This window comes from Gekko japonicus, unplaced genomic scaffold (assembly GCF_001447785.1).
Source record: "Gekko japonicus isolate JY-2015 unplaced genomic scaffold, Gekko_japonicus_V1.1 scaffold2065, whole genome shotgun sequence".
Lineage (NCBI taxonomy): Eukaryota > Metazoa > Chordata > Lepidosauria > Squamata > Gekkonidae > Gekko > Gekko japonicus.
Window position 1 is genome coordinate 144,922 of NW_015173198.1, and position 11,081 is coordinate 156,002.

General features: G+C 48.3%; 1 protein-coding gene across 2 annotated transcripts in view; it reads left to right on the forward strand.

The window, feature by feature from the left end:
* Positions 1–11,081, forward strand: part of PROM1 (prominin 1) — a 139,224-nt gene that overhangs the window by 74,505 nt on the left and 53,638 nt on the right. For both annotated transcript variants that reach the window (XM_015422650.1, XM_015422651.1), the window contains one exon: positions 6,297–6,449. In XM_015422650.1, coding sequence (XP_015278136.1) covers positions 6,297–6,449 — 153 coding nt within the window. The remainder of the gene's footprint in view (positions 1–6,296; positions 6,450–11,081) is intronic.

The window sequence follows — 11,081 nt, forward strand, 5'->3', positions numbered from 1 at the left end:
CAGCACCTTTCCTGGCATCTGCCAAGTGTCCGTAGAAAGCGGGGAGGACTGGGTGGGACTTTGTCATTGGAAATCTGATTGGCTGTGCCAAGTTTTGAAAAGTTGCTTCAGATCTTCGACATGGTCTCTGTGCTTCACACCCAAGGGATCTAGTGCGTGTGCGCTGGATCGATCGGCATTGTAGCAAGCTGTACAATGTACAATGCCACAGGTTATAGATGCCGTCTTCGATATCGTGCAACTGGATACCTCCACTACCATAGCACTGCCCATGTCCACGGTCCTTTTACAAGCTGCAAAAGCACCATGGGAGAAATCTTCATCAGCTCCAGTGTCAACAAGACGCCTGGACCACATGTATAGAGTCCAGGAGACCGGAGCCGAATTTTTATTCTCCCACCCTCAGCCAAGCTCTATGGTTGTAACATTCTCGTCCAAGTCCAAACGAACACACTCTGTACCTTCTGACAGGGAAAGTAGAAAATTAGACGCGTTTGGGAGACGCATCTACTCCACAGGAGCATTGGCAGTAAAAACCACAAATTACTTAGCCAGCGTGAGCAGATACCAGTACACTCTGTGGGAAAGGTTTTCTGAACTCCTGACTCATCTCCCCGAAGACAAGCTTCAGGCACCCAGAATTATTCAGAAGGAAGGCATGGTACTTGCGAAGCAGCAGATCAACACTTCCAAACATGCCCTAGACGCTTCCTCAAGAACAATGGCCTCAGCAATAGCTCTAAGGAGGCGCCATAATACCAATCTTCCACAAGATACTAGGTCTTATGTCGAAGACCTCTCCTTCGATGGCCTTGGTCTCTTCAACAGCACTACCGATTCCATACTCCAAGATATGGATAAGAGCATAAAGGCTTCTCGCGCTCTAGGAGTTTCATCCTCCATGAGGCAACAATATCGTCCTCGCACTTGGTCTAGGCCCTGGCAAAAGCACACTCCGAATCGTCAATCTCCTGACAGACAATGGAGACCACGTACGTCTTCAGGAGGCCAAAAACCACCTTTCAAAAACCCAGGTTTGGATCCGGAGAACAATCTTTCCGCACTAAGTAGGCGAAGTCCTCCAAGCAGGGCTTTTGACTTCCTTCCCACCAAGTCAGTTCAAACCCGTCTATCTCTCTTTCTTCACACCTGACAACATATCACCACAGATGAATGGGTGCTGTCCATCTTGACCTGAGGCTACCGTATCCAATTCCACCAGAACCCCATTACTCCTGTCTTCCGCTCCACACCCTCTTCTCCAGCTCTCCTGGAAGAAGTGTCCATCCTTCTGCAGAAGGGAGCCATCGAGCCAGTGCCACTTCATCTACAGGGCAGGGGATTCTATTCCCATTATTTTACCGTTCCAAAGCGGGATGGAGGCGTTCGACCAATATTATATCTAAGGGCGCTAAACTGCTTTGTGACCTACCACCGCTTCTGCATGGTGTCCTTGCAGCAGATTCTGCCACTCCTCCAGAAAAACGTCTGGATGGCCACCCTCGACCTCCAAGATGTGTACTTCCACCTCACCATCCACCCCTCCACAGCCGCGTATTTCTACCTCACCATCCACCCGTCCCACCGCCAATACCTATGCTTCACAATTGGTCAACATCATTACCAATATGCAGCCCTCCTATTCAGCCTTTCAAGTGCACCAAGGGTCTTCACAAAGATGATGGTGGTGGTCGTGGCTTTCCTTCATCCCAAGGGTATCTCCATCTACCCGTACATCGACGATTGGCTCTTGGTAGCATCCTCCAAGGACGCCCTGATCTCAAACACTGGTACTCCTGGAAAACCTGGGCCTACAAGTCAATCTGGAAAACTCTCAACTTCAACTGGTCCAGAAAATACAGTACATCGGTGCCCTACTAGATTCCCACAATTGCATGGCTCACCTGCCACAAAACAGAGCAGTAGACATCATTCACCTAGCCACTGTCATCTGTACCCAACCTTCAGTTACGGCTTTCCAAATACACTCGGCGTTATGGCCACTACTACGTCAGTCATGGTCTTTGCCAGATTAAAAATGTGTCACCTACAACTATGGTTTATCCCCAACTTCGAACCAAGGGAAAACGCACATACCACCCTCCTAACCCCTCCTCCCAATATACGAGACACTTTACTTTGGTGGACTGTCCCTTCCCATCTCTTCCAGGGAGCACCCTTCTATCCTCCATCACCCCAAATTACCCTAACCACAGACGCCTCCCTGCCGGGCTGGGGTGCCCACATGATGGGTCTTTGTGTCGGAGGCAAGTGGAACACTCACGAACGAAAATGGCACATAAACTTCCTGGAACTGCTTGCAATACAGTTCGCTGTCACCAGTTTCCTACCTCTGATCAAGGGAAAATTTGTTACGGTCCTCACGGACAACACCACTGCCCTCAGTTATGTCAACAAGCCAGGGGGCACTGTCTCCCTACGCCTTTTCAACCTTGCCATCCAGTTATGGAACCTTTGTATCGCCCACAACATCTTCCTGGTAGCCACACACATCCCAGGACACATGAATGTACAGGCAGACCATCTGAGTCGAGCAGGACTCAGTCTCCACGAGTGGGAAATGAACCCAACCTACCTTCTCCCACTCTTCCGCAGGTGGGGAGTTCCCCAAGTAGATGTTTTTGCCACCAGAGCCAACAAAAAGTGTCCTCTGTTCTGCAGCCGAGGTGGCAGGGACCCACAGTCTCGAGAAGATGGTCTCCTCTATCCGTGGTCCAGATAACTTCTCTATCTCTTCCCTCCACTACCCCTGCTTCTGAGAGTGGTCCGCAAAATCATCAGCGACAGTGTGGACTGCATCCTGATAACCCCGTGATGGCCGAGGCAACCATGGTTCTCGACCATCCTCGATTTATCAGCAGGGGTCTACCACCAATTTCCTCCGGCACAGGACCTCCTCTTCCTGTCCGACTCCCCTCTCCTGTACCACGACGTGCCACGGATGACGTTGACAGCCTGGAGAATAGCGTCCACAGCTTTTCCACCCTCGTAGCAAATGTTTTGCTAAACGCCAGAAAGCCTACTGCGTAAAAGTCATACCATTACAAATGGCAAAAATTCTGTTCCTCCTTGGGTGAGGATGCCCCTCGAGCCACCTCCGTAGGTCTTAAGAAAGTTTTTCAATTCCTCCTGTCTCTCGCTGACTCGGGACTTTCTCACTCCTCGTTAAGAGTTTATTTGGCCACACTTTCGGCCTACCATGTTCAAGTCTAGGGATGCACACTGTTCTCTCATCCGCTTTCAAAACGTTTTTTGAAGGGACTGTTGCACCTCTACCCTCCTATCAAAACTCCTGTCGTCCCCTGGGACCTTCCCCTAGTTCTTCGTCAACTCACAAGGAAACCTTTTGAGCTGTTCGCAACTTGCGACCTAAAATTCCTGTCGTGGAAGACGGCCTTTCTGGTTGCTGTCACCTCGGCGAGGTGAGTTGGAGAAATACTGGCTTTCAGACATGACACACCTTACTTGTCCTTTTTGCCAGACGGTGTCCGCCTCGTACCTGACATCTCGCTCCTGCCAAAGGTAGTGTCAGAATTCCACTTACAGGCAGAGGTCTTCCTCCCGGATTTCTTCCCGGCTCTGACATCCTCAGAGGACAGACTGTTACACACCTTGGATGTCAAGCGTGCGCCCCTGTTCTACCTGAACAGAACCCACCCAGCAAGACATGACTCCCAACTGTTCGTCTCATACGCACCAGCAAGGCTGGGGACTCGCATCATGGCTCAGCACCTTTCGAAGTGGATTGCGGGTCTCAGCTGCCTTTGCTACCTGATCGCCAAACAGCCATTGCCTGGCCCTATCAGGGCCCATTCAACCCGAGCAGTTGCAGCTTCCACTGCCTTCCTCCAGGGAGTGCCCCAGATGGACATTTGCAGAGCAGCTACGTGGGCTACGCCTAACACCTTCATAAGGCACTACGCCCTAGACGTCCGAAAGAACTCTAGTACCAACATGGGACGTCACATCTTATCTTCGGCTACGCAGTAAGGACCTGCCAGCACCCTCCTCCAGGTAGGCTACTGCTCGCTAATCTCCCATGGGTGTGAAGCACAGAGACCACGTTGAAGATAAACAGGTTGCTTACCTGTAACTGGTGATCTTCGAGTGTTCATCTGTGCATTCCCACCACCCACCCTCCTTCCCCGCTGCTGTTAGCTTCTACATTTTCCATAGGGGTTGATTTGCAGCGGTAAGAAAGGAACTGGTGGGATGTCCGCGCCCACCCCTCTGGGCATGCGTGGTGGGGTTCCTGCGCATGCCCGTGGTCTGGGCGTGAAAATCCATTAAGAGCTTGCTACAATGCCGATCAATTCAGTGCATGCGCACTAGATCCCTTGGGTGTGAATGCACAGATGACCACTAGAAGATCACCAGTTACAGGTAAGCAACCTGTTTTTACAGCTGCCACAACAGCTCAAAGATCTTCACAATATTACTGTGTAGGTTCACTTTAAAAGGTATCCAGGTGAGCTTCTGGGCTGAAATGCTGAAGCGTAACTATTTGAACTGTGCCTAACCTCGCTCCCTGATATTCTGTGCTTGGCTGCGCCTCCCGTGGAAGCCATTTTGTGGTTCACTCCAGCTGCTGCTGCAGTCGCTTTGTAGTTGTGCCCGCCTCCAGTGTTCCCTCTAAGGTGAGTTAGTGTGAGCTAGCTCACAGTTTTTTAGCCTCCGGCTCACACATTTTTTATCTTAGCTCAGGAAGGATGGCTCCAGAGCAAACTAATTGATGCAGCAGCCAAATCGCTTGCTCACAACTTTAATGCCGGGAGCTCACAAAGTAGAATTTTTGCTCACAAGACCCCACAGCTTAGAGGGGACATTGGCCTCCTCCCTTTGTCAGAACTCCAAAGGTGCCTGCAGGCCATAAAAGTTTGGGGACCCCTCGTCTCATCCATGCTAGAAAAAGATTGATGGAAAAGCTGAGCATGCTCTATTTGTCTCCCCTAAAATGAAGACCGCAGTACCAATAGGTGAAGTACCAGCAGTCCGTAACTTACTAAAAGTCTTTAAAAAATTTGCAGCCCACAGGAGCCGAGGGAAAGTACCATTCAAGCCAAAATGGTAGAAGCTTCTTAGATCCAAATGTCTGAGAAACTTATTAATGCAGACATTTTTTTCTGCTGTGTAAGGCTTGCAATACTGTAGTAGAATGGGTTTGGCTGCACTCTGCAGAGACACTCAGCCAATTGTGGGTTTTTTGGTGTGGGTTTTTTTTAAACCCCCAGAGGGGTATTTTTATTATTTTTTTAAATGAGACTACAAAACTACAAAGAAAAATATAGGGAGGGGAACTATATTTATGGATAAAGGAACGATACCCACACTAACTAAAAACCCAAGAGTGGGAGATCACATCCGTGTTAAACTAAATATTAATATTCAAAGTCTTAGTAAAACAATATACTTGTAGAGTTCTTGTTTTTCACAGCTTCTGTATTAGTAAGTTAGTTATTATGAGAGAACTTTCTGAGCATCTTCTTTACTTCAAAAGGCCATTTATCAGAGTCCTTCCCTTCACTGTGTTCCTGGGGTGCTTTGGTAGACTGAGGGGCTTTGATCGTGGGCAGGCCGGAGGGCCCTGCTGGCTCAGGGTCCCTTTGGGGAGGCCCGAGGTGGGGCTTGGGGTGTCCTCCTCCAATGAGGACTCGTCCTCCCATGCTACACCAGGGCAGTCTATGATCATGGTGCAAGGGTGCGTTGGAACTGTGCATATTTTTGCATTCCTAACTTGTTTTACCGGTGCTAAGAATGGGATTGAAACGATTAATAACATTCAGGAGTTCTTTTAATTTCTGCATGCCTTTCTTGGCTGTTAGATCGCCGCTAACAAAGATCCGGAGAGTGATTTCAGCAAGTGATTCAGCTTTTTTGAAGTAACGAACAAGCACTTAAACGCATTCATAACCAGAACAGATTAACATTGGGAGCTAGGCTCCTTTTAAACATTCCCGGGCTAACATAGCCACGCCTATTTACAATTAACAACCAATGAGGTTGTGCGGATAAGGACCAATGAGAGTTCTTCCCGCTTGGGGAATTGGTAGAGTCCTGATTGGCCGTTGTTGTGCAGCGACCAATAGCAAGTTCGCTCTGAGGAGCCTTCCATCGGCTCAAGCTTAACATGGGGGCTTAATGGAACGATTCATGTAGCCGTTTCCAATACACTACATTGGCCATCTCACCAGAGACGGCTGCTTTGATTGCCTTCTTAAATGTCATACCACACCACATGCTTGAACGGCGAAACTTGTCTTTGTTGTTTCGATCAGGTGGCTGTGCTGCTTACTTGTCTGCTGCATGGTGATACTCATCCTTGTCTTTTACTATCTGGGACTGTTGTGCGGGACCTGTGGTTATGACAAAAATGCCACACCCACAACGAGAGGCTGCATCTCCAACACTGGAGGAAACTTCTTGATGGCGTGAGTTCTTTACTCCTTTCCTATCTCACCTGAGTGACCTGGCTATGTTGGAGAAATTGGGGGATGGTGTCCAAAAAGGAGCAAAACCTTGGGGGGGGCAAGTCAGGTTTCTCAGTGCATTCTGTAAGCTTTTGAGTTTCACAGAATTGTTCCTCGGGCAGGGTGTTAATTGTTCTTTTCCTGCTGGGTTTGCTTAAGATAAAAACTTTCAAACTCTCTGTCATGATCTGGGCTGTGCAAGCAAGGCCTAGCAGGCCCAGGGAGCCTGAGTAGCAGTGGGAGGAGGCCAGGCCTACAACTCCCAGAAGCCTCTGACAGTTTTTGGTGCCAATTTTAGCCAATCACAGAGAAAGGGGACTTATAATAAAAGAGCTGGTACAGAAGAAGAGCTGTTTTTCTTCCAAGAGAGCAGGGCCAGAGGGAAGGCTGCTGCAGGGAGAGGCCCTCACCCTGAGAGGAAGGGTGGGCAGACTCAGGCCCCACTGAGACAGTGGACTAGGGACCGTGAGTCTAGTTGTGTTAGGGCATTTGGTTTATTTTCTCTTTACCCACTGGTCGTTATTGTTCTTGCACCTTGTTTGTTTCCCATATTGGGCTGACCTCCTATAAAAAATTAACCTTTTATTTGCTGTTTACTCTGCCTGGTCCTCACACCTATTATTCGGCCAAACAAGGGAGGTCTGAAGGTCTTGGGAGGGTGCTCTGGGCCTTCTCAAGGGATCCTAAAACCAGAGTGGTGGCAGCATCAGGTGACACCCCACCTGAGCCATGACATTCTAGACGATTGAATTCTTAAGATGATGAGAGAGAGAGCTGCACAGCATATGAAATGTGTACCACTCTTAAAGTAAGTTAATGCAAAAGTCCTTATGTTAACACAGAGCTCTGTAAGGCTGCTTTACAGTTTACATACTGCCCTTGTGATTGTTCTCTGAGGAAAATTGGTGGTTCAATTCATATTTTATTGGAATGTCCTCCTTATATTTGCCTTAGAAATAGGTTTTTAACCTAGATAATTTTTCATCTTTGTCTCATCACAAGCTAGCTTTACTCCTTTTATCTGATGGATTCCTCTAACCGTACCCTTGCTGCTGTGAGATTTTTCCATTGGTTTGGTGTTGTGTCCAGACGACGCTACTTAACAGAAGGGTTTTTGACTGCTGAAGACTTTTAGTCAAGGAGCTTTAATCAGGTTAAAGTGAAGGAATGTAAAGTGTTTGCAAATATGTGCATCTGTCAGATTCGAGGGTGGGTGTCGCTCGCTGTTGAGGGTCTCCATCACATGAAGCCCAGATTTCGTGCCCCACCATGTGATGTAACCTTCACTTTTATCCAGAAGGTAGAATACATGGCATTAGAATAAACTCACTGCGTCAAAAAAGCTCATACTTGTTGGGAAAGGCAGGCATCACCTCCGAACCAGCCCAAGTTCAGCCTGAATTTTGGTTCATGAGCCGGTTTTTAAACCAGTCGGGGAGATCATACGAATTATAATATAAAAGGAGCCTTCCACTATGTTTCCTAAAACAAGCTTGTTTTAAGAAGTCATTTCAAAATCTACGTGAAGTCCCAGAAGAGAATGGGGTGGGGAGTGTGGTGAACTTGTGGGGAGAATTTCTATGAAAGGTGAGAGGAAAGTCATTGTCTTCAGTTGCTCAGTGTCTTGATTTGCATGTAGGAAAGCGGACGTCGTCCTTCGCCTCTTTAATTTTGCAGATTTTCACTGTACTTGTTTATTTAGTACACTTTAACTCTGTCCTTCATCCAAGGAGTTCAGGGAGGCATACATAGTTTCTTCTGTATTTTAAGATTGTGTTGATTGTTTGCTGCCTTGGGGACCTTAAGTTGGATGGAAGGGCGGCATACAAGTCATGAAAATGAATAAAATGGTTTTGTCCCCTTCACCATTTTATCCTGACAACAAACCTGTGAGGTAGGTTAGACTGAGAGAGGGTGACTGGTCCAGGGTCGTTCAGTGCGTTTAGTGGTTGAGGGAGGATTTGAACTCAGACCTAACCACCATGCCACTGTTTGTTAGTCTGCATTCAGACATCACATCAGGTCAATGGGCTTTTCTGCATTCTCATTGTCCTTGTATGTTCCTGTTGCTTGAGGAGTTTTTTCCTGTTCTGCATGTGTTTTGGCTCCCTCTACTGGTCAATTCCATATTACATCACTTTATGTTCAGCATATCAGGTTTTTATGTGAGACATACAGTGATGTAATATCAAATTGACCACTAGAAGGAGCAAAACATCTGTGGAAAAGAACTCCCTCCCCCTCCCCCAAGCAACAGGATCTTACAAACAAGGAAAATGAGAATGTGGAAGACCACAAGATTAAGCTGAAGGCGCATGAACCTGTTACTCTGATCACACACCTACCTCTCGTCTTCCGTGCAGTGCAAAGAGAGAATGGGGCGAACAATCCCACCTCCAGTTGCTGGAGGAGTGTGCTTCAAACTGTTTTGCATTAATTTTGGATCCTGATTTCAGATTGGGCCATGTTTTCATTAAACCATTTTTTTCAAGAGGAGTGTTACCGATTTAGGATGGGGTTTTGAGGGGTCCTGAAAATTTGAGACCATTATTTGTGATATTATTTTTTCTATGCATCCTGCAGAAGCAGCAGGAGTGAGGAAGAACGAATCTGGCCCCGGATCACCATTCTGCCTTTGTCCCCACTGGAGTCTTCTCCCCACCACCAGCATCATCAGAGGTGGCAGAGCCCCTCCGGCACGCTGGGAAAAGGTGAGCGGAATCCTGGACTTCAGCAAAGCTTGGCCACCACTGGAGCCATTTCCTCCCCCCCCCCTCCCATATAAAACTGGCAGTTGAATAGCATTGTCTTGATATAACAATACAGCTATATGTCTGTCAGGTTCTTTGAATTCCCAGCTTTTGGTGACAGAGTTATGCCTTTTCCTTTGTATCTCCACAATGGACGGAGATAGACACTTTAAAAGGAAAGGTGGGAGTTCAGAGAACTTGATAGACATATTGCCATTCAGTTGCTCATTTCAAAATGGAGGAGATGGCCACCTTGACAACCAAGCGGCACTGAAGTCCATGATCCCACCCACCCATCCTTTTTCATCTGCGATGGTGGGCTTTGCTGCCTCTAATGCCGGCCGTGGGAAGATGTCTCCAGCAGGTAAGTCTGGGGCCAGTTCAGTCCTTTCCCTTTTGTGATGTAAAAGGCCATGGGTGGAGTTTAGCTCTGCCCAACCATCAGCTGTTAATCAGCATTCGCTTTCCCTTAAGAGCCGGAAGAGAGGCATTGACTAATAGCTGTTTCCCAGGCTGCTTCCTCTCTTTCCTTCTCCTCTCCTGCACCTCTCCAGAATGCTCTCAAAATTCTAGAATAATACATTTTCTTTGCTCCAAGAATTTCAGGAGTGTTTTTAGTCACTTTGGTGTCCCAAAGCTGACCTGCAACAGCTAATTTCAGGTACAGTTTCGGCTTGGGTATGCCCAATTTCATACCTCTACTTGATCTTCTTCGTGGTCTCTGTGCTTCACACCAATGGGATCTAGTGCGCCTGCGCTGGATCTGCCGGTGCCTAGCAAGCTCTCTTACAAGGATTTTCGTGCCTGTCCCAACTGAGCATGCTCAGGAGCCCCAGTGAGCATGCCCAGAAGGGCAGGCACGGACATCCCGCCAGTTCTTTCCTTTCCGCCGCGCTGAGCAGACCTTTCTTCGAGAGGTCTGGCCGGATCGCTGCTTTTGGATCACTTTTTAGTGATTAGCTCTCGTTTTTCGCTTCAGTTTTTCTTTAGTTTCTTTTTCTTTCTATGTTTTGACAAAAAAAGAGAGACTTTTTGTTTTTCGTCGTCTGAGGTAAAATTACCTCAGGCCTTCGGGCCGCTGGCCAACCCGCCCCCCACCCTCCTTGTCGCTGGCTTTTTCTCCTCAGTCTAGGGAGAAGAAGAAGACAAAAAAGTCAAAGAAGTGGGGATTTTTCAACCGTTGTCGTACTTGTGGATCTAAATTGGCTCCTCCAGACGGACATGAGTACTGTATCTTTTGTCTTGGGGAGACCCACAAGCCAGACTCTTGTGAACATTGTGCGCAGTTTTCCAACCAAACTCGGAAAAACAGAGCGGCACGTTTGAGAGTTTTTCTTTTGGAGAAGGCGCTTCAACCGATGGCTGACCCGCCGGTTATTTCCTCCGTCGTCATATCTTCCGCTGCTGACGCATCGACATCGAAGCCGTCGACGTCGAAGGTTAAGTCCGTGTCCGATACTGAGAGGTCAAACCCAAAACCTAAGGTACCGAACGTTCCTTCCGCAGCATCCACCCCTGCTAAGAAGGCCAGGAAGTCGGACTTCTCAGTGGCGACGCAGAAGGGGGCCAAGGCGTTGAAGCCTGCTAAGAAGGACTCTGTGCCAGCAGCGCCGGCCCTTCCGCCACCATCGATACCGACTGGTTCGACACCGATGGCATCGATACAGGTGAACCAGGTCGCGTCTGAAACGACGTTACTTGTGCTAGACTCTCCAGACCATCAGGTGGAGACAGCCTTGTACGATGTCGACCAAATGGGGCTCGTAAGTCACCAGTTGGGTGCGGAGTGTTCCCCCGGTCCATCCAGCTCGTCGGCATCGGTTGCCTCAGAGCCTCCCGACAT